This window comes from Lepisosteus platostomus, chromosome 4, assembly GCF_059453375.1.
Source record: "Lepisosteus platostomus isolate fLepPlt1 chromosome 4, fLepPlt1.hap1, whole genome shotgun sequence".
NCBI classification, from domain to species: domain Eukaryota; kingdom Metazoa; phylum Chordata; class Actinopteri; order Semionotiformes; family Lepisosteidae; genus Lepisosteus; species Lepisosteus platostomus.
Genome location: NC_142614.1, coordinates 23965253 through 23989961, shown reverse-complemented (window position 1 = coordinate 23989961; position 24709 = coordinate 23965253). Strand labels below are relative to the sequence as shown.

At 36.3% G+C, this 24709-nt stretch overlaps 1 protein-coding gene across 1 annotated transcript in view; it reads left to right on the top strand.

Moving 5' to 3' along the window:
• Nucleotides 1-2725: 2725 nt before the first annotated feature.
• Nucleotides 2726-24709, top strand: part of ttc33 (tetratricopeptide repeat domain 33) — a 41067-nt gene continuing 19083 nt past the window's right edge. Inside the window, exons 1-2 of the mRNA XM_088629114.1 lie at nucleotides 2726-2997; nucleotides 4642-4857. Of these exons, the coding sequence (XP_088485240.1) occupies nucleotides 4643-4857 (215 nt within the window). The 5' untranslated portion in view covers nucleotides 2726-2997; nucleotide 4642. The remainder of the gene's footprint in view (nucleotides 2998-4641; nucleotides 4858-24709) is intronic.

Genomic DNA, 24709 nt, shown 5'->3' with positions numbered 1-24709 from the left:
CACTTGGAACTGAATGTTACAAAGACAAAGGAACTGGTGGTAGATTTCAGGAGGAAAAAGGTCAAACCTACTCCTGTCTACATCCATGGGAGTGGCGTGGAGATGGTGGACTCGTACAAGTACCTGGGAGTGCACATCGACGATAGACTGGAATGGTCTAAGAACATCGAGGCCATCTATAAGAACGGACAGAGCCGACTTTACTTCTTGAGGAGGCTCAGGTCCTTCAATGTGTGTAGTAAGATGCTACACATGTTTTATCAGTCGGTGGTAGCGAGTGCCATTTTCTACGCAGTGGTGTGCTGGGGCTCTGGGATTAGAGCAGTAGATTCCAAAAGGCTGAGCAAGCTCTGTCATTGGGTCTGACCTGGACCCCTTGGAGGTAGTGGCTGAGAGGAGAATGATGTCCAAACTAGAGGCCATCATGGACAACTTCTCCCATCCCCTCTATGACAGGCTTGCAGGAATGAAGAGCACGTTCAGCAATAGACTGATTCATCCACGGTGCGACAGGGAGCGCTACAGGAGGTCATTCTTGCCGTCTGCCATAAGACTGTACAACGCATCCACCTTGCGTCTTGGCAGAGGCAACAGCGACAGTGACCTGTTTCTGGACTAAACGCATATACACATCTACTGCTACATCTGTTCTCTTTCTTTTTCTTTTTCTTTTTCCCGTTACAACCACTTTTGTGCAATATATGCCAGGGACCTGTGCAATACATTTATATTTATATTTATATCTATGGTTACATCTATATTTATATTCATACGTGTGATACGATTTTCTGTGTACTGTTCTGTTCTAGTTTGTTCTTGTGTGTCCGGACTGTGAGTAACTCTTGTATTGTATTGTATGTATTGTACTATTATTATATAATTCGTTACACTGTGGCTGTGTTGTGTGTGTTAAGCTGCTGTTGCACTGCAATTTCCCTCACAGGATCAATAAAGTATCTATCTATCTATTGCACTTTCTGCTTATTATATTACTATGGCCCTCCCCCCGGTTATAAAAACGTCTCACAATTCTGACACCGAGGTGAGAGCGACAATGTACAGCACTGTCAAAATCCTGAAGTACAAGAAAATTTACTGTACCATTTTTAAATATGACCCTCTGAACATGGCATGTGAGGATTTATAGTCAACAAAATAACGCACTTTCTGCTTATTTGCTTTGTCCCTCCTCATTCCCAAAACATTTTAATATTCTGTCACTAAGGTAAAAGAGACACTCATCATGTACATTTGTAATTACAACACTGTTGTGACATTCTGAACATGGCATGTTCAAATCGAGATCAGGACAAGCTAATTGCAGTTCATAGTGATTTGTCATTGTCTTTCTGAATGGAAAAAAAATCTTTTTTCAGTGATTATGACACTTTAGTATGACATAAAATATGCTTCAATGTCAGAATAAACAATCATAGAAAATATGCCCACAGTGGACATTCATAATTGTGATTATAGGAATGTTATAGATCAGCTGGGTAGCTGCGTCAGCATGCGTATGCTGCAAAGGAACAAATCAAGTTTATTCCAAGCTGAAACTTTCAGTGAAAGGAGAAAGGAAACGCAACGTTTCGGCTGTGGAGCCTTCTTCAGGTGTAAGATAGGGCAGCAGAAGGTGCGCTATTTAGTTGACTATAAATCCTCCCATGCCATGTTCAGAGGGTCATATTTAAAAAATGTTACAGTAAATTTTCTTGTAGATCACGATTTTCATAGTCTGTTATATTGTCTCATACCTCAGTGTCAGAATTGTGAGACGTTTTTATAATCAGGAGGGAGGGCCATAGCAAAACATCAGAAAGTGCAATCGCCGTTTGCCAATGTATTCTCTAATGCCATGTTCAGAGGAACATATTTTAAAAATGGTACAGTAAAGGTTCCTGAAGTTAGGATTTTGATAGTCGGTTCCACTGTCTCTCACATCTCAGTGTCAGAATTCTTAGACGTTTTTATAACCAGGAGGTTGGTTCATAGCAATAAGTAGACAGTGCAATCACCCTTTGCTCATCCTCGGTTAACCATATATTCTCATATGCCATGTTCTAAATGTCCTATTTAAAACTACTATATTGAAATTTATTGTAAAACGCAAGATTTTTAGACTTTTAATGATCTGAAGGCAAGGTCGTGTTAAATATGTAGAAAGTGTCAGGAATTCACGTGCTGCCTTATTAGTCGTTGACTAACATGCCAGTTTGTGTTGTTGTGAGTTTTTTTTTAATTGGTTTTCGATTTTCTGAAATGTGTTTCATACAAAAATGCAATTTGGACATTCACTATTTACTTACATATTCCCCTTTATTGAGTAGTCCATCCGGATTAGTATATTTAAACTGTAGACATCTATCTATAGGTGAAAGGCGACATAACATCAAAACAGCAGCATTTAAGGTGGAACGAAATACGCGAATAAACCAACTTCAGCCTCGTACATTTTACCTGCGTTTGAGTGAGGGTTAGTTTTCCTGCAAAACACAGATATTGAATGATCACGATAAAATATTTTAGGGTGAATTTGAAATGTATGAAAAGTGATGTTTTGCTGTTACTTTAAATTTTATTTCGGACCTAAATTGCTATTTACACTGCATTTTTTAACGGTAGTTGCACTGTAGTAGATTTAGCGGTGTGCACGTAGCTGTGGTATAAACTCGGTCTGTGGCTCGCAGCCAGAGGGGGGCAGAGTGGAACTTCCAGTTCCATGACGGACGTTATCTTGGGCCTGAAACCTGGACTAAAGAGCATTTTGCCGAGAGGCGTTTTCTGCAGTAATAACATTAACCATCAGGCTGAGGATGGTTTATTGTACGAACACAAAATTACTGTTAAACAACCCATTTATTCGCACCCTTTGCTTTCTTATGTATTCTAAGACCTAAAAAGAAATGATCCCTTTAAGAAGGTTTCACACTAGGTAGTACTGCCGGGGTAAAAGGGAAAAGTTCAGAGTTCAGGAAACAAAACATCCCTATAATTTTTGTGAGTATTTTTGTGTAATTACATTCATTTGAATCCAGGTTTTATTTGCAGTTAAAACGGTGTCACGGTTTCTGCTTTTTTAATAGAGTAACAACCATTTGACTCGTAAAATACAGCTTTTAGATACGTAATGAGTTTTCCATTCCTTTTGTTCTAACAATATCACATTTGTGACTGAGATCATACGGTGTTTTTGTTGTTACAGTTTAAGCCCAATATGGTTTGTTTAGAACTTTATTACTTAATTGCAGCGCTGTGGGGAATTATATGTGGTTTTAACAGAATAAAACGCGATCTAATGTTTTTCGACATTATTAGCACACTATCATTTTATCAATTAAATGTGAATTCACCAGATATTAGTTTTTAAAAATACCGTCTTTAATTTAAGGAAGATCACATGGCGAATACATTTCAAGCAATAGGAAGCTTTCACAATCTGGCGTCTCTAAATTTCCTACTTGTCTCAACTGGTTAAGCAGTTTCTGACTTCTCCTGGCGCAGAATGGCTGTCATGTCGCCTTGGTGTAGATAAAGTGGGCTTCACACATTATGTAGAGAGTTCAGGGATTTTCAAATGCAAGGAGTATAAATAATGACTAGAACAATCCGACTATGTTGGAATTATCCACCTTCATGTCTGAGTGTATTTTCCGTCGGACACTAGTTAACACTGTCACTGTCCAGCTATGTTATTTGCATTTTATATAGTGTTCGTATTGTTTGTCTTCTTACAACCTTGATGTAAGGATATTGGCAGGGTCATCACATTAAATATTCTTAAAATGCCAAATTGTAAATGTTCACTTGATGTTCTTAAGTGACTTCTGATTTAAAAAATATTGCTAGTAGCTCCTAATGTGTTAGCTGACAAAAGTATCACTATGCTTTTAACCTAAACCTAATGCCATGTTTTTCACTCTAAAAATCACAGAGGGTCTGATTTCCACTTCTTTTCTTATTACACTTCATAAATTAATTAACACTGTTTACATTTTCAGGATGGAATGATGCATGTAGTCCTATTTCCACAGTGAAGAGAGAAAACAAGTTAACTGTAAAATGCCCCTGGTTTTGACTTTTGCAGCAATAGCATGTTCTTTTGGTATGTCCATTAGGGCTCACAAGCAGTAGTTTGTGTCAAAGTTGTGGAATCATGCACATAGAGGCTGCAATAAAATTATCGGTTTAACTGACATCGTGTGTTGAATGAGTGAAGTCTACTAAATGACACCCCTAAACCCTGCAAGGCACTAGTCCAGTCCTTAAAGCCTGCTTAATACCTCCTTGACTTTTGCCTACCCATAATCCCTTGGACATCATAATTCCATGAGCTCTCTTCACCACTATTTGATGTGTACTGGAGTGTACTCCGCACCAAGCTGTTGAGCTGGTGATTGTGTCATGAGACTTAGAAAACTCTACAATAATTCAACAACACAGCAATAATGCCACAATAATTCTGTCTATTGCCTTTTCATTTTAAAATCTGTGTTTTTAATTGAAAATATAGGACTGTTAAGGAATTGAAGCAACATAAGGATGAGAGCCTGCAATTTACCGTCCTGTGGAAACGGTTGAGATCCGCTTTGAGTTTGAATTCAAGTTGTTGAGGGAATGCTGAGGTACTTGTTGTCCTGACAGAATGGCTTCTTTTGGCTGGAAGAGGAAAGCTGGCGAGAAGGTGTCCAAGGCGGCTGTCCAGCTCTTCGAAGCTGAGGCCCCCGAAGAGGTGAGCGTTGATACCGGGGTGGACTGGCTCCATGCCATCAAACGACGTCGCGAAGTCCTGCTGGAGGACTGTGCCGCCAAGAGCAAGAGGCTGAAGGACGAAGGAGCCCTCTTGGCTGAGCAAGGCAGGTTAGTCTCCATCAAGGATTGTAAGTGCAGCCTCAGTGAGTGCGTTTACAGTTTGAAAGAAAACCTCAAACTACAGTGTGAAAACGTCCAACATTACATCATCTTACTCTTTTAAAAAGTTAAAATGCTCTGGTGACCCCTGAAACATCAACCAAAACCATTACAAATAAGGGTTAAAAGATTGATTCCATTGCTCATTGCTACACAAAACTCTGATATTAAGTTGGTTAACAGAAGACTAATATCCACTTGTAATTAAGCTGATATTAATCTGCTGATACGTGATGATCCAGCAAAGGTATGTATACAATGTGGTATTTAATCATGATTTGCAAAATACAGATTTTTAGCTTTTTGTCATAGTTTTTTAAATTTGGGCCAAGGTTACAGATTATGGAGCTAGAATGAAAAAATATAATAGCCTTTTAATTTTCAAGTGTCTTATGATGTAGTTATGTGGACTGTTTTATTAAGAATGGGATTTTAATTTAAAATTTCACAATCGTGTACTGCATTACTTCCGTTTTTGAAGGTTGTGGAGCAGTTGTTTCTTTTACCAGTGACAGACCCCAGTGTGTCTCCCAGTATCTTCAGGATCCAACAAATTATACACTCAAAACATATCCAATGCAATTTGTCAAGTTCGGTGGTTTATACCACTTTTTTTTTGTGAACAAGTGGTTCATGAAGGCTTTGAAAAACTTAAATGATGTCTTTTTTGGCGAGAAAGGAGACTTGGAAGAATCTCAAGGCTTAATTAGCAGGATGACCGTAAGTGATTTAGGATCTCATGAATGCAGTAACTGAAGCTTGTAAAACCTTTTACAAGATATGTTTACTGTAAGTCTGTGGTTGAGATGAAGTGGTTGCTTCATCACATTAATAACCCGAGTTTGACTTGGTCAGGACCACAGAATAAAGCAATACAATTTAGGAAGGCTTTTGATCTGATTTCATTGTTTGTCTGGAACAGTTATAACATATAAGACTGTTAAATGATTCCTCCCTTGGAGCTGAGAAATGATCACATGAATGGCCATCAGAGGTCAAGAGTACTCATGGTTTTTGGACACATTGCAACCAGCTGGTAGGTACTAAAGATGTACAGAGCCATGCAAACGTATTCACCACTTTGTAGTGATTTTCCATTTTGTTGAATTACAAACAGTGTATACATATTGTTAAAGTGAATATTTAAATCCAAACTAGACTCTTCAAACTGCACACTTTTATAGGTGAAAACATTATAAGGAATAAAGGATATAAGGAAAACCGTGAAGAAAATTGCATGACATGATTTTAGAATTCATTTGCAGTCTTAATGAAAATACAGTACTTTGAAAGATATGTGTACACCATAGTTTTCTGATACCCTTCTGATACATCATAGATTCTGAGACCCTTGATTCTACTCTAAATGTCTGATCCTCAGTGTTCTTTTATTACGCATACAGTAGTGCTCCACTTCTCTGTCTTTCCTATCTCTGAGAAACAGTATATATCCAGGCTGCAGTCATCTCCAATTTCATTACCTCCTGAAGTAGAAGCTTCTATCTCACATTTTGTTTCTAGATCTCCTGGCATTATATTTATAATATATACAGTTAATTTCATGGTTCTTTGCTTTTCCCTTGGCTTCTCTTCTTGAAATATGTCTGCATTTTTTGTGGTCTGGATGGTCAAGGAAAACAACATAGAAGTATAACTAGCTGCAAGTATAACACCTCACATGAACAGTATTGATTTAATTACCTGGAGTGGCCAAAAAGTGTCAGTGCAGATTGAGTTTAACAAGCAGTTTATCAGGTAAATAATCAAGACAGTTTAAGAGATGTTTAATTAATAATAATAATTGCTTACACTTACTGTATATAGCGCTTTTCTGGAAGCTCCACTCAAAGCGCTTTACAGATAATGGGGACTCCCCTCCACCACCACCAATGTGCAGCATCCACCTGGTGATGTCCGATGTTTGATGATGCCTAGATTGTTATTCCTGTCTACCTTCTTACCATGAATGTTCACAGACCTTTGAATATGTCTTACTAATGAGCAGTTAATTAAACTGCAAAAGTGGTGTGTTGACATCTTGTAATTTAGTTTCAAAATACAACATCGTAAATCATTGTAAAATTGAGATTTCATGCCTTTCGAGCTTTTTATAATATGTCTTAATCATAACTGTAGCCTTTTTATTAGACCTCAGTTTAGAGGAATTGGAAAACTGTGATTCATGTACTTTAAAGTGTTTATTTCAAGCCTTTTCAAGCTATTAAAATAGTTTACTCTACACCAAGTAAGATGATTGCTTAATGTACTGTATTCACATGGTCTGCACATTTATAGTTGCTGGAATGCAGTAGTCATTTTTATTTATATTATCGCAAAACTCTTGCCTGTAAATGTTTGAGAAACTGCACTGTACTAATGTGTATTATGTTTGATTATAAAACCAGTGTTTTTCATTCATGTGCCAGCTCTGTAGTGTTACACTTACCTTAATATTCCTCAGATGCATTTTTGGTTAGGATTTACTATAGTTTGTTTTGTAAATATAAATTTGTATTTAAATTTGTAGTCACAGCCTGCAAAGTTATTGGCGCAATGTATCATACTTCCAACAGAGGGAGACATTGTTCAGCCTAATACACACCTAATATAAATTGGTAAAAAATATGCCATCTTGAAAAATCGAAATCAAAAGGTATTGACAGGTGAGGGCAGATCTGTGCATTACTTTTCAAAAATGATTTTATGTTATCAGTGCATATTTTTGTTTTTGCATTTGCAATTATGATCAAATTATTTTTGGTTACTTTATTTAGTCATACATCATACTTAGAAGCCTGAAGTTATTATCCCTAAGGCTAAAGGGGATGAGCACTATATTAGTGTAAACAGATTTTAAAGAAGAAACAGACTTAATTAAAGGATAAAGGTAGCCAGAAAAGGATGTGAAGTGGGGAAGGCATTTGAGTGAATACATAAGTGTTTGTTTGGAGATTGCGAAGTGAATGTTTAGAAACTGTTCAGCTCTTGCACTAAAAGTTTGTATTATAAGTCTTGTTGTTGTGTGGTGCAGTTTGTAATTGTTGAATGCCAACATTTTGGGGTTGTGATTAATATCAAGCATTTTCTATTAAAAAAAAGAGAATTGTTGCTTTGATTGTAAGGTTTTGTCCATCTTTTAATATTTATCATGGTGATTCACTGGCAAACAGGTTACAAGTGAAATGATCTAACTCAGAAATTCAAGCTGTGACTTAGAGATTGGAGATGGGATCTATGTAAGCATGTGAGCTGCAAAAGAACAATTTCAGGTTAATTCCACGCTGATAAGGTTAAAGACGCAAGAAAGAATCTGTAAGGGTCTCCTTACCAACTCTCTTTGCATCATACTCCTGTTCTCCCCTTTATATGCCTTATACTGGAACAGGACTCCACAGATAAAAACATTTTCTTCTTATTTTTTCACGTTTTCAGCATAAATTTAGCTATCACTACTTATCAAGGACTGAATATGGAGATATTCAAATATGGAAAATGAATGCTTTCTTGAATTGTTATTTTGTTTTCATATATACAGTTGGGTTTTGACATTTCTGAGAGTTCAGTGCAGAGAACTCTTAAAAATAGCCCAATTCACATATAATCATGTGCACCATCATACCCTCACATTTGTTGGGGGGTAGGCTCTGTGACAGACTGGTATCCCATCCAGATGGGGGAGTCTTGTGCTCCCCCTTCACTTAACCCTGTTGAAACCTGCATAAGTTCTGGGTGATGGGCCATAGTGGCTGAGATGTTGAACTATTTACAGTATCAGCAGTACAAAACAGTGTTATATGGATATTTCTTTTCACGTGTGAAACAGTAGATACGCTGAAGAGTATTACAGTATGTGCACACCAGGATTTCTTGTTTAAGATTCTCCAAGTGATTGTTCATTTTCACACGTTCGTCAGAAGGGACATAGATAAAAGAAAGGCCTGACACTTGTGACATTGCAATACAGTGCATCATTAATTCTCTCACATGGTTAATATAACGGTTCCATTCAGAGTAACACTGTGACTACATCACCCCATAGGCAGATAAAATGGTGTGAGTACAGAAATTCACAATAACTACACAGTGGATAATAGTATCTTGTTTGATGTCTGTGTTTGACAAAAGTGAGTTGTCAGTGACCTACTGCATGCTCCACTGCTTGCCTCTGTGTGTGTAGACTGTGTGAATATCTATTACAGCAAATATTGTAAGCTTTCAAAGTAAACTGCATGTTTATTTGTGTTAATCATATAAAATTTACTACTTTTCCTAGTTTTGTGTTACTTTCATTTGTAAACACCTCCGCATTGTCATCATAGAATTGTCAGGTGTCTGCTGGTTTATCTTGAAGGAATACTACTAAACTGAATGTTTTCCTGTAGTCAGTAGGTCATATTTTAACTCAAGTCCAATAATTCATGCTTCTATAAGCTGATAAAGTTCTTATAGGTTGAAGCATGCAAATTGAATTATTCAAAACAGAATGGTGCTGCAACACAATACTGTAACTGCTTTAATACTCATACTGTTGTAGCTCAGTGCTCACTTACATTCTCAGATAACAGTTGAATTTCACAGCATGTGGCCAGAAACTATCCATACTGGAAGTGTTTCATCACCAGCGTGGTTGTTTCCCGATGTAGTATCATAGTCAAATCTGGTGCCCAGTCTGTTTTGTGTAAAAATGTATATAATTACTCCTTACTAGTTACCTACATCTGGAAAAAAATGTGAATTTTCTTTAAAAAAAAATATTGTAGTGAGATATTTAATTGGTGTAAACACTAAATTCATACCAATCATGTGTGTTTTAGAGTCTGAAAATTATAATAATAAACATTATTTTATATAGTGCCACAAGCAAAAGATCCTACAAGGATTGCCTGTCTTTCCTGTCTTTTACTTTAATGTTTCCGGAAGCTAAGATGCCAAGAACTAAGATCGGGTGTGTACTTTGCAGGGGCTGGCATAGTGAAATCAGATGATAAAAAAGATTGTTGCGTAAAACCTGACAAATGAATCACTTGTTTTTATCAGAGCACACAGGTGTGCTTTGTAGGAGTGGCTCTTATATACAGTTCTGCCTGTGAGAGAAACTTATCACTTAGAGATGCAATAAATTCAAGTTATTATCAGGAAAATTATGTTTTTGAGCAGGTGCACTGACTTTTTAATGCTGATTAACAGTGGGCTATCCTTGTAATGCCCAAAACCTTTTTGATTTCTTGATTCACAAGTAACTTTCACACAATTTTTAATCTGAACTAGACCAGTTAGAAACTGAGATGGATTTAGATCTCAAATTTTGTGTGTGCACGCATTGCTTAAAATAGAGCAGCATATAACAATATGACATATTAGTACTTCTTAGAATACAAAAGAGATATGATGGATAGTGTACAGTAGGTCTCTCTTCAGAATCTTTTAAATGAAAGCAGTTCCTTTGAACATCTTATAACCTTATAAAAAGCTTTCAGAAAACTTTATATACAGTGCCTTGCGAAAGTATTTGGCCCCCTTGAACTTTTCAACCTTTTTCCACATTTCAGGCTTCAAACATAAAGATATAAATTTTTTATTTTATGTGAAGAATCACCAACAAGTGGGACACAATTGTGAAGTGGAACGAAATCTATTGGATTTTTGAAACTTTTTTAACTAATAAAAAAAATGAAAAGTGGGGCGTGCAAAATTATTCGGCCCCCTTGCGTTAATACTTTGTAGAGCCACCTTTTGCTGCGATTACAGCTGCAAGTCGCTTGGGGTATGTCTCTATCAGTTTTGCACATCGAGAGACTGAAATTCTTGCCCATTCTTCCTTGCAAAACAGCTCGAGCTCAGTGAGGTTGGATGGAGAGCGTTTGTGAACAGCAGTTTTCAGCTCTTTCCACAGATTCTCGATTGGATTCAGGTCTGGACTTTGACTTGGCCATTCAAACACCTGGATACGTTTATTTGTGAACCATTCCTTTGTAGATTTTGCTGTATGTTTGGGATCATTGTCTTGTTGGAAGATAAATCTCCGTCCCAGTTTCAGGTCTTTTGCAGACTCCAACAGGTTTTCATCCAGAATGGTCCTGTATTTGGCTGCATCCATCTTCCCCTCAATTTTAACCATCTTCCCTGTCCCTGCTGAAGAAAAGCAGGCCCAAACCATGATGCTGCCACCACCATGTTTGACAGTGGGGATGGTGTGTTGAGGGTGATGAGCTGTGTTGCTTTTATGCCAAACATATCGTTTTGCATTGTGGCCAAAAAGTTCGATTTTGGTTTCATCTGACCAGAGCACCTTCTTCCACATGTTTGGGGTGTCTCCCAGGTGGCTTGTGGCAAACTTTAGACGAGACTTTTTATGGATATCTTTGAGAAATGGGTTTCTTCTTGCCACTCTTCCATAAAGGCCAGATTTGTGTAGTGTAAGACTGATTGTTGTCCTATGGACAGACTCTCCCACCTCAGCTGTAGTTCTCTGCAGTTCATCCAGAGTGATCATGGGCCTCTTGGCTGCATCTCTGATCAGTCTTCTCCTTGTCTGAGCTGAAAGTTTAGAGGGACGGCCAGGTCTTGGTAGATTTGCAGTGGTCTGATACTCCTTCCATTTCAAGATGATCGCTTGCACAGTGCTCCTTGGGATGTTTGAAGCTTGGGAAATCTTTTTGTATCCAAATCCGGCTTTAAACTTCTCCACAACAGTATTACGGACCTGCCTGGTGTGTTCCTTGGTCTTCATGATGCTCTCTGCGCTTTCAACAGAACCTTGAGACTATCACAGAGCAGGTGCATTTATACAGAGACTTGATTACACACAGGTGGATTCTATTTATCACCATCAGTCATTTAGGACAACATTGGATCATTCAGAGATCCTCGCTGAACTTCTGGAGTGAGTTTGCTGCACTGAAAGTAAAGGGGCCGAATAATTTTGCACGCCCCACTTTTCATTTTTTTATTAGTTAAAAAAGTTTCAAAAATCCAATAGATTTCGTTCCACTTCACAATTGTGTCCCACTTGTTGGTGATTCTTCACATAAAATAAAAAATTTATATCTTTATGTTTGAAGCCTGAAATGTGGCAAAAGGTTGAAAAGTTCAAGGGGGCCGAATACTTTCGCAAGGCACTGTATCATGTCATCTGTTTGTGTTATCAGGTATTCTTATTGCCTATTGAAAGAATTCTAGTAGCATAGTTAATCTTTAATTTCCCAATTTCAGTTTGTCTGTTTCTGAAAATGCTATAATTTTCGTATTATGTATTAGCCCAACCCTTTCCTTAATTTCACCGGTAACAAGCAAAAAGTATTGATTTACAGTTTCCTACAGTAGTTGTAGCAGCAATACTACGCCTATGCTTAGAATTCAGTGTTTGGAAAGATTATAATAATCTTTTTCCTGACGTGAATGGAAAATAAACCCGGGAATTGCTTAACTCCTTGGAATCAGATTCATGGCCATACTGCTGAGATGAAGACTCTGACAGAATGTCCAACTTTTCAATGCCAAACCAGAACACCGTAAATTGGGCCCACCCTGACATGTCCAATCATGTAGTGCCTAAATTGACATCCGCCAGTCACACCCGCCCAAGAGGGAGACAAAAGCTGGGCTCAGACCCCTACCAGAGATCACCTGTTATAAATTCACTGACAGGCCCAGAGTGATCCTGCAGTCAGGAGCGTGCCATGTGGGGATGCCCACCAAAAGTAATGGTGTCACGACCAATCACCACCTACCCGTGATGACCCAAGCCTTAAAGGTGCTGCACAAGCGGTTGTGATGCTCTCCTAGATCCTGGCAGATTGACAACGAACTAATGACGTGACTGAGACCACCACAGTCGGAACAGCAAGAAACGGAGCCAAAAGCAAAAGACTTCCATGGCAACCAGAGAAGTTTTGTGCTGCTATAATTTGTCCCTAAATAATATGGTTGGTCATTTGTCAACACCAATGAATAGCATCGAATATTCAGCATAGTAGCTATGAAATACAGGTGAATGGATTTTTCTAAAACTAGTAGAAATTTCCTAACACATTAGGTGCATCACTGATGTTTTCTGTTGTAAAAGCCTGCATGAAATATTTATTTACTTTAGGTACTATTTTCTTTTCTTCTTCTATTATTTATTCCATGTGCTGTTCACTTCTACTTCACACTTCGGCCTCTGTTTCATTCGTCTCTGACTTATTTCTTCAGTTTCTTTTTCTATAATTATAAACCCAAATTTTAGACTTAGACATCGGATATTTAAACTGTACATCAGATTACTGTAATTATATCCTGGTGATTCTATCTTAGCTTTTCCTCAAGCAGTGGTTATTTGAAAAGAATGAAGAGCATCCTCTCTAGTAGTTGCTTTTGCAAAGTGGGTTAAGAAATTATAATAATTATTAACCATTTCAGCCTTATCAGTTTCAATGTCTGTCCCATTCCCAGTAATCTAAAGTTGCTTTTGCTGCCAATCATCCTGGTATCATCATACAGTTAAGTTACTTGTATCTATGTTTCCATTAGGCTGTCTATACCTTTAGTTAAACCCTTAGAATTTTCATTTTAGAGTTTAATCCGTATAGATTCTGCTTATGCCATCTTATGTCTTGTCCTCTGGAATTTTTCCTTTTACTTTTAACATTGAGGTAGGAATGGATGTTTTTGTTTTAAGTTTATTCTTTGAGTTATGCTGTGCTTTCCTGATTCTGTTAGAATTGGTGTGTTGTGAGCACTCTGCCCCCTCAGTTCCCTAATCTAAATACCCCTCAAGTATGAGCTTTCTCAAAATGTACAGTAGGCTACCCTCCATTCCATTGTAACTCACAATGCTTAAAAATGGCAGTGTGTAGTGAATGCAGAAAGAAAACCTGTACTTAAAGTTAAGAATTAAATATAAGGTGGAAATATTTTACCATACATAGGTGGTACATGTATACACTACTGCTTTTAGTATGGAGAATTCAGATGTGGTTTTGTCTTGTGCCACTGAGCTTCAAAAAGGTTATGAGAAAGTTCTTGTATCCAAAATCCAGTGTTGTTTTTAAAATATTTGTGAATGGAAAGTCGTTCCGAAGATATTCTTACCAATAAAAAGGCATGCTATTCCATATCAGGTAAAAGTAGGATTAATACAATATTGAATTTAAGATTTTAAACACTTTAGTTAAAAATAAGCACTTTCTGACTGTGGATTTTGATAGTTTTGTTCACCTCAAATCTTCTGAAATTATTTTAGTAACTTTTTAAACCTTTCCCTGTGTTTTGAGTTAATTGCTGTTTGTTTTTTAACATTAATGACTATTTAATGTTATACTCTTATAACAAACTTTAAAAAGGTACTATTAGGACTATTATAAGTGAACATGAATTAACGGTCTAACTTACTGTATAATTAATTCAGCATTCATTTTTGTTGTTGCCTATAATATCTACAAATGTACTTACAGATAACATGCTGCCCTTCTAATTTAGGTGCTAGTATTTTTTTACATTTTAACTTAGTGATTTAAGATTAGAGATAATTAATCAAGTATTCTCAGAAACAAGAAATTGTTTTCATAGTTAAAGGAAGCAAAACGCATGTCATTATATTTTTAAATGTGTATTAATTAGAGTCAGTATTGTTTCATTACATCTAAATTATACTGGCCACTGTTTCTAGCCCTTCTTCCACAACTAGTGGTGCTAAACCGGAATGAGATTTGTGATACAGGCGCATTTACTGACAGAAATACACTGGATACCTGCTATAATTGATTGATTTAAGAAAAACAATGGGGTTAAAGCAAACGCAAGTGGTCTTTTTTTCATTTTGCTAAGACCAGGGAGATTTTACACATCATAATGCCGATGGCCATATTGCCTTGGAAATCTGGGGTGAGGGTCAGTGTTTTGGAATTCCATGGCAGTTAATGAGACAGTGTGAATAAATATCATTTCATAGTTTCCTCTTGTAATTATTAGCAAAAATGATTATTCTTGAATTTCTCTTCATGGGCCTAGAATGGATCAAACCTTCACACACCAGTTGGAAACAGCAGATGTGCCATTTAAATGCAGTTTCCTGTTGTGTGAGCTTTCTTTTTGTTTACCCGATCAATTATTGTCTACAATTCGCAATTGATCTTCAGTCAATGCTTTTATTTAACCAGGTCTGCCTTATTTTTGCCGGGCTGGAAGGTAGCATGCGAATTGTCCCCGACTTACATTTCAAAATGTTATTTTATTTTATTTTTTTATTTTTAGTTCAGCCTTTTAGTTTTAAAGTGTACTGTTTTTTTAGGTCAGTGATTTGAAATGACAAAAGCTGACAACTGCGAAAAATGTCATTTTGTCGTTTTAAACTGGTTCGATTTCTTATGCACTTTCTTCTATTTTTTTTTAATAATTCAAGGAAAAGCAAAGCACACCATGGTTTAAATATGATTCTGTTTGGAGTTTGGAAGGAGAGTTGTAAATATTTTCAAGCTTTTCAGTTTATTTCTATACTATTAGTTTGATAAGAATTAAGGGAAATCTTGAATTACAGTCGCTGCACTACTTAAGATCAAATACCATTACATGGCTTTATCAATAATTTCCTTTACTTCCCACTTTGCCTAAATATCAACTCTTGTTTAGATGTAGCAATTGAATATAGTGGAAGATTTATTTTATTAAATATTATTCTAGACTTTCTGTAACTTTATGTATATACTTTAATGCTTAAATGAGTAACTGACACTTTATAGTATTGCCATAAAGTCAGAGATCGTCAGTAGTTTTACTCAACAATGTAAAGTCCAGTGAGCAGGTACATACAGTACTGTTTTTAAACATAATGAGTGAGCTCTTTCTAGTAAAAGTGCAGATAGTTAATTCTTCCATGTTCATAAAATCACACTGACCTTCAGAATATAGACCATAAATCTATCAGGAATTGCCTAAAACAAATTGCCTTCCTTCATCTGCAGGAAGTTTATGAAGAACTAATTTGACTTTTACCCTGACACTGTTAATATTTAATTGATCAATAAATCTTGCTAATACACATTTTTGTTATTTTTCTAGATTACAAATGAATGTTGCACACCACATCTATAAAATGTTTTTAACATCTGAAGACATCCTACAGTAATGGTATCCACTTACTGATTTGCTAGTACCCAAATATATGATAAAAACCAGCCACTCTCTTAATAGTGTAATATTGACATAATGCTATTAATGACATTCTTCCTTCCCATAACAAAATTAAATTACTGAGCCATTGGAGTGCTTATCGTGACCATATGATCCATATTCATGCATAATAAAAATGATTGTCAACATTGACACATCTAAAACAAAATATAATCTTAGAGGTTCACGACCGTGGCCTAGGGGAACAAGTGTGTCTTCTGTTTTCTTTTCTCCACCTGAGTTCTCAATCGCAAGCTTTTGATTTTTTTATTCAGAATGCATTTTAAACGTGCTTTAAGCTCTTTAGAGATCAGATAATTTATATGAACCTTTTACCACTTTTTGAGTTTCATTCAGGTGTGACAGCTAAAATGTGATGAACTTAACCTGTACAGATGGCAAGAAAAAGCTCATTGTGGGACCCTCTTGTGTTGTGCTACAATATAGCCTTCTTGTGTTAGATACATTGCCATTCCTACCTATGGAAATTAATCCGTTGGCACCGGAGATTAAGAGTTCAGCAGGAAAAAAAATCAGCAGAAATCAGGTTGATTGAGAGCCATTTTCTTAAAAGTACATGCATAAGAAACCTATGTGCAAAAAAAAATATTGGAAAGGAAATAGAACCAGACAAATAAAAGTGAATTGTGATTATGCATTTAAACCACAAAACAATTATGTATGTCTAGAGGATTAAATAGAGTGAATTGTTAAAAAGTGATGTCTTAAATTAAGTATTTTGGCAAGAGGAGGTTGGTAACAGAGATCCAGCATGTGAGAGAAACTTTTACAGCTGCAGTACATACAGTATCTAATTTGACTTCATAGTCATAATTTTGTGACTGATTCGTAATGTCAGAAACACTAATATTTCTTGGTGCAGTTCTGTGTAAGGACATTCATTTTTTTATGTTTGTTTTTCCAATATAACTTGGAAGACAGAAGAGTGAGTTGTCCCCCATCCCATTTTGGTCTTTCCACATATAAGTAATTGGTTCTGCTTGCTTTAATTTTTTTTACATAAGGCACAGGGACATTTGGCACCACTTTGCTGAAGGAAGTCATTAATAGATCATTGGCTTAATCTGTTAATGTCCAGTTACTGGTATATGCATTTATATCATTAGTGCTTCCAGCTGGTGAACTTTCAACTTGTCTCAGCCCACTCATTACCCATGGACAGGAGTGCCAGTGCCTGATGAATGAGAGATTTAAAGGAGTTTAAACTGTCATGTTTAAAATAGCTTGTCAATTTCATGATCATATTCCTGCAATTAAAGTGAAATTGTGAAGTGATTGTCTTGCTATTTAAAGTCATGACAAAGAGCAAAAGCAACATTGTCAACAAAACCACGTTGAATGGAAAATGTTATGATGTTTTTGTATTTTATTAACAATTTACTATTTCAATTATTTTACCTCTTTAGAGGAAAGCCATATGATAAACATACCATGTTATAATAAACACAGACCTAAAATGGCACTATACAATGAATATCTCTACCATGTAAAAGGATAGTTTGGGTATTTTAATTTACTTTTGGAGGAACTTTGTAATTGTGAGGAAAACTGAAAAAGAGTACTGTGGAGAATTCCCCCCCCTAACCATTTTTGTTCCTGAAAATTTATTAAGTTCAAGTTTAAAAATCTTTTTAAGACTAAACTAAACCACAAGTTGCAAGTGACAGAAGCTCCTTTAGGGTGACAGTTTTGGAAATATAGTAGTAATTATTTGCTTACAGATTCTAAATACATTTTGTTTACTTGTTTACTTATCCTGTTAAGCTTACTGTTTTATACCAAATGGTTGTTTTTTATATACAGCATAAAGTGTTTTAGGGAAGGCTTCTGAAGATTCTTTGCAAAACTGAGTACAGTTTTGGTTGCCAAGTTACAAAGGAAGAGCTGCATCTGCACAACCTCATACAAATATAATTTTAGACAGCCATATCACCCTGCAGCTCACAACTGGCAACCCACTGAAGCTAAGCAGGTGTGAGCCTGGTCAGTACCTGGATGGGAGACCTCCTGGGAAAAACTAAGGTTGCTGCTGGAAGAGGTATTAGTGGGGCCAGCAGGGGGCGCTCACCCTGTGGTCCACGTGGGTCCTAATGCCCCAGTATAGTGATGGGGACACTATAGTGTAAACAGGTGCCGTCCTTCGGATGAGACGTAAAACCGAGGTCCTGACTCTCTGTGGTCATTAAAAATCCCAGGGCGCTTCTCGAAAGGAGTAGGGGTATAACCCCGGCGTCCTGGCCAAATTTCCCATTGGCCCTTACCAATCATGGCTTCCTAATAATCCCCATCTATGAATTGGCTTCATTACTCTCTGCTCTCCTCCCCACTGCTAGCTGATGTGTGGGGAGCGTTCTGGCGCACTATGGCTGCCGTCGCATCATCCAGGTGGATGCTGCACATTGGTGGTGGTGGAGGGGAGTCCCCATTACCTGTAAAGCGCTTTGAGTGGAGTGTCCAGAAAAGCGCTATATAAGTGTAAGCAATTATTATTATTATTATTATTATTATTATTTATTTTTTACATAAACGGTATCCATCTTCAGTTCCCACTTTGTGTGAATTATGGTCTAGATTTAGTACTGTCACTCTCAGCAAGTGTTGCTATCAGAATTAGAAAGGAAACTGACAATATTTTCATACATTTTGATTTGAAGGACATATTCCTTTTGTAGTTTTCTTTTTTTAGATACACTTCCTATCATTTGCATTTATAGCAACTGTGCTGTTTCACATCAATTACCAATTCATATTTTTGCCATGAAAAATAACTGTCTTCACTTTCAGTTTTGACTAAATGCTCTGTCTTGGTTTAGATTTAGCAGTAAGCATCCATCCATTTTCGAACCACTTCTTCTAATTCAGGGTTGTGGGGGAGCCAGAGCCTATCCCGGCAAGCAGCGGGCACAAGGCAGGGTACACCCTGGATGGGACGCAAGTCTGTCGCAGGACACACACAGACACAGACATGCACAGACTCACACCAAGGCCAGTTTTTCCAGAAGCCAGTTACGCTAACAGTATGTCTATGGACTGTGGGAGGAAACCGGAACCCAGAGGAAACCCAGACTACACAGAAAGAACACACACAAACCCCAGAACGGAACCCAGGTTCCCAGCACTAAAGGCAGCATTGCTAACCACTTCCACCTATTTACAGTGGTCCTAGAAAGAATTTTCTTAATTTCGGCCTAAATTTGACCTAAAATAATAATAATGCTCCTGGGGAGAGTAACAATGATGTTCAGTTTTCTCCATTTGTACCCTATCTGCCTTACAGTGGATTGGTGAAGCCCAAAGTCTTTTGAAATCATTTTGTAACCTTTTCCAGCCTCACCAACTCTTTTTCTGAGGTCCTCAGAAGTGTCTTTTGAACAAGGCATGTCATGCATTCACAAACCTATGTGGTAAAGACCAGACTTTGATAGTGAAGACTCAGGTTATATTTTTTAAATAGGGCAGGGCCACCCAAACTCACACCTCATTGTCATCCCATTGATTGACACTCCTGACTCTAATTATCCCCTTAACTGAACTGATAATCCTAGAGGTTCACATGCTTTTTCCAACAAAGACATTTAAGGTTGGATCATTTTGATCAATAAATGAATGAAAAAAAGTATATCCCTTTGTGTGTTATTTGTTTAATTGGGTTCTTCTTATCTATTTTTATGACTTAGATGAAGATCTGATCACATTTTAGGTCAAAGTTATGCAGAAATTCAGAAAGTTCTAAAGGGTTCACAAACTTTCTAGCACTTTCTATTGTAAGCAATATCTTTCTAAACAGCTAAAATTGAATAAATGCTGTAAAAACAGCTTGTCTCAGAGAGTTGTAAAGATGTGTAGACATAAAAACCTGCGGTACTTCCTTAACTCTCCTTACAGCGTGGGATTTGGGAGAATATTGACCACTATCAAATGGGCTAAGTGGGCCAAATGGCCTTTCGTTTATATCCTAATGCCCTTATGTTCTTTCTAACAGATGTAACTGGGAATCCTGACAAAACTCCTACTCCAGCAACCAACTCACTCTTACTCTTTATTTATAGACCATCCTGGGAGTGTTGTAAAAGATGAGGTTAGGGGCATTTTTTTGTTGGTGGGAGCCAGTGCCAAATATCTGCCAACAGAGTCTTTATTTCTTCAAAGAAGCATCCCTTTTGTTACCCCCCACGCACAAAAAAAATACCCAGTCCCAAAATCTCAGTGGCCTGGCCTCATTGTGCAGTCGCAGAAATATTTTCAGTTTCATTTACATAAATTCCTAGAAACAGAAACTCATCACTGACTTGGGATTCTAAGTAGTGGTGGATGTTACAAAAATATATTGCTGCTCTCAAATCATTTTAAAGGAAATTAATTAGATTAGGGGTTGTTGGTTTTTAGAGTGAGCTACCCTTATGGATTGAAGTAGTCTGTGATCTGTATCATTTTACTGCAGTTTTATGTTTTTTTCCTCAGCCGCTGATAAAGCATTGGCAGATCAGGTTGTTGGAAGTTAAGTGTTTCCGCAGGGATTGTATAGTATGTACATGCCCAGCGCCTGATTGGGCAAGAGTCAGTCCACATTTCTTTTGCATAAGTAAAATTTTTACAAGAAGCAGGAGTCTGTTTTGATGATATTTATATGGAAAGTTGGCAGTGTTGGTTTGCACAGGAGGTTTGAAACAATTTTACAAATTGAAAAAAAATGAACGCTATACAATATGTATAATCTCTGTGTAAAACTATTCGGGCAGTTTAAGAAAAAAACTGCGCAAACTGAAATTAAACAAAATGTTCCTTTAAAGGCAAAAATAAAAGCAAATGATTTTGATGCAATCATTGCTCCTTCTATAATTGATATAGGGTCACCGCCTTCGAGAGAAAAAAAAGCAAGCTTAAACCATGACATAACCTTTAACATATTAACACAAATGGATTTTTGATTTTTGAAATATGACATGAGCTAACTACTCATTATCTAGCAATTATTGTACAGCACTGATGTAGGTCAGTTTGCTTTATTGTACTAGAGATTAGATAAACAATAGGAAAAAATGGGAAAAAATAATGTAGAAAAAATATATCTACATATTAATAGAGTATAATCTGTGTAAAGATCTGTATAAACCTATGCACATTTTTCACATATTCTATTGTTTTTTACAGTGACTATGATCATCATATTTTGCACACACCTATGTATTTATTTTTATTATTTATTTTATATTTATTTGTATAATTTTTCAGCAATTCTGATGTCTGTTTTTGCTTGTCTTCGGCTGGACTGCTGTAACACATCAGTTTCCCTTGGGATCAATAAAGTCTTATCTATCTAAATCTTTTACATTGCCATTATACATGTTCGGCCAGTCAAAACTGAGATATTTGTGCACTGTCTGCACATACAAAGGTCATTATTTGCCTTAGTCAAACGAACAATAAAGTGACACACCAACTGTTTAAACACTGTTGTGGAAGATTAGAGCAGCAGTTCTGTGCTCATGAGCTTTCCTTTTTTGTACAGCAGATTGTTTTTCTGTTTAACTGCTTTACAAGAGTAATGCATTTTCTTATTTACTTGACGTGAGCTTAGTTAAAGCCTCCATGTGTCTGCCTGTTCTTCAGCCTTGAAAATAAATTTATGAACACCACTGTAACCGTTTGTTGAATTATATTTCTGTTTTTGATACAGATAGGAATTTCCTTATGGTAACTCTTCAGATTTACAGCACCCAAAACACTGTGATGTAATTCCTCGTTCAACTTAGCAATTAAAATTCAGTACATAATAGTTTATCTTGTCTCAAGGCTGTGATTTATGAATACTCTCTTCTGTGTGTAAGCTAGCCCCAGTACTAAAAACATATTCATTATTGAAACAAAATGCAAGAAAACATAAAAAGCCACAAAATAAAGATATACCAATTCATTGGTTTCAAGTACTTCCTTGATTTAAGGAGAAAAATTGCAAAACAAATGTCAGTAAAGTTATGAATCATATAGCAAGAACATCAAGGTTTAAATTTGGAAATGACTTCAATCTGGTATAATCAGCACGTTTGTATAGCAATATTCACACATCTACTGAAGCAAGAACACTGTGTCTGAAATGGCATTTCCGGTCCTTGTTTTGACGAGACAGTACAAATTAATGGTGAGTTCACTGCGTTCACTTTGAATCTTTACAGGAAAGACTCGAAAGGGTTTGTACTAGAACAGTTAATATCACTTTATTAGGAGCTGATTATAATCTCATGGCCTGTGATATGTTAGACAAATGTTGACAGAGGAAGAGGGTGGAGAGAGTTATTGTGCCATAAAAACTAATTAGAATGGCCTTTTCTTTTATTAATCTATTGTTCTTTATGTAGGTGTGGGAATTGATTAGCCATTAACGTGGGTTAGTGTGTTTCCAAATGTGTGTTTAAACTTTTTATCTAATTTGAATTGTTTGCTTTTTTTACGTTGATTTCAGTACATTTTATTTTTCAAAAAGAACAAAATACAAAAGTCAAGAAAACCATGGCTAATACACTGTATGTTTGTATGCAGTAATTATCTCTATATTACACTAAGTATAAGTAAATACACAACCACAATCTTAAAGAATATTTTGGATATATCTAGAAAACATATTTCGTATCTAAATATTTAACTAATTTAAAAACAAGTTGGGGTTCCACCTTAATCAATATCAATATCAATACCTTAATCAAAGAGACAGCCAATGGACCTGTAGCTCATTCTAGGCAAAACCATTATATGGGGGAAAAGGGTTTTGGTTGGAAACTTTCATAGAGGATTGGTTGATGAAGTACATCTTCATATTTTTAACATTCAATTGGGCTCATGTCAGGAAATTGGCTTTGCTTCCTTTTTGTTTATGTGATGTGTGTACTAAGATGGCACTCCTTGAATGGATGTGTAGTTCCTCTGTAGGTTTCTGATGAGCAAAGGACACCATAACCATATAATGGCCCAAAACTTGCTCCATGAAAAAGAGTCAGAGCATCAGAACTCTCCTTGGACTAGGCTGTGCAATTAAAATGAAGCCATTTCAGCACACACAGGCTTGACTATTCTTTGTGAAAGCATTCCAATGAAACCTGTTCTTGGAACATATTTGTTCTGCACTGGAAATGGGTTGCAATCCTGAAGACCAGCAATATCCAGACAATACGTAAGCATGGTTTTCTTCGTAATGCAATAATTTAACCCTTTCTTTGTCCTACAAGAAATATCTGTGCCAGCCATTCATGGTTTTTGCTATAATGCAGTTATTCCAATTATTAATATATACATACTGATCACAAACTAAAACAGCTTATTTTAAACATTAACATTAAGGACATGTTAATTCATTGGATTTTATAGTAGAATTTATATTTAGATTTTCTTCTTATCAGCCTAGATAATGCAAATAAACCAGCATATCACATCAAAAATGTAGACGTAAGATTAGATAAGGGCCTCATTGTTTCAGATGGGTTTGGTTGTTGAAGTGACTTTGTTCAGCCTCTGGATATTTGTTTTCCATGAGATTATTTAATAATGAATCAAAGCTGAGTAAGACCAGCTGTGAGGATTCAGTGGAACAGTTTTGAAGCTAATTTCATACTTGGCATATTCCATTCTGGGAAGAGTGATAGCTGAAAACAAGAACTGTGTTACTCTAGATTAAAAACAGGTATCGCTTAGTAAGAAGGGTTAATCGCACGGTCATTGTCTTTGCATTTGGAGTCCAAGTAATGATCATGTTGAATATCTTTCTCTCTCACTAGAGCTGACTAACAGACTTCAAGGAAAAGCAATTGGGTAATAATTATCCTCAAAGTATAAAAACATGTGCCTTAAACAGCATTATACAGTGTTTATTATAGTGCTAGTTGATTATCTAAATCGAAATATTTCTGATACCCCTGTATTTTAAGAGGTACAACACAACAAAAAAACACATTTCAGTGCTTTCTAACCAAATCTATGTTGATGTTCTTTTATTTTATACTTTTCAATCAGTTTTAGTGAAATGCTTAAAATATGCGCTAAAGGACACAATTGTAGAATGTGTCGCAGATCAGAAGATCAAACATTTGTAAAAAAAAACTCTGAAAGGCATTAAGCATAGTACATATGAGGTTATACAAAAAAACTAACCAAGCTTTAGCATGTTTTACAGCTGTTGACTGTGACTTCACAACAGTACTTTTAGAATCATTGCTGTTCCCTGTTGACCTTGGTTTATTACATATTTAAAGTAGTATACTTTTTTCTTATGAATATATTTTGCAATATGACCCATTTTTCTAAGATAAAGGATTTTTCCTTTTTTAAACCTTTGTTTTCCTTCCCTGTGACAACTGTTTCAATACAAATGAAAACCAGTGTCTTCAGGGCAGTAACACACAATCTTTCAAAGGTTGATTTTCCTGTTCATTCATTTATTTTTATCATTTTGTGCAGCACCTAAAAGTGTAATTGTAATATTCATTTGGGGATCTTTTTCAACGCTATCCTCATAACACTAAGAATTTGGTATTAGAATTGTTGCAAAATAAAAATTCTGAGGCATGCAAAATATTCCTAACAGCAAATGATTTCCATTTTAGGATTTTTTATTAAACAATTAGGAAATGATGTAATTATCTAG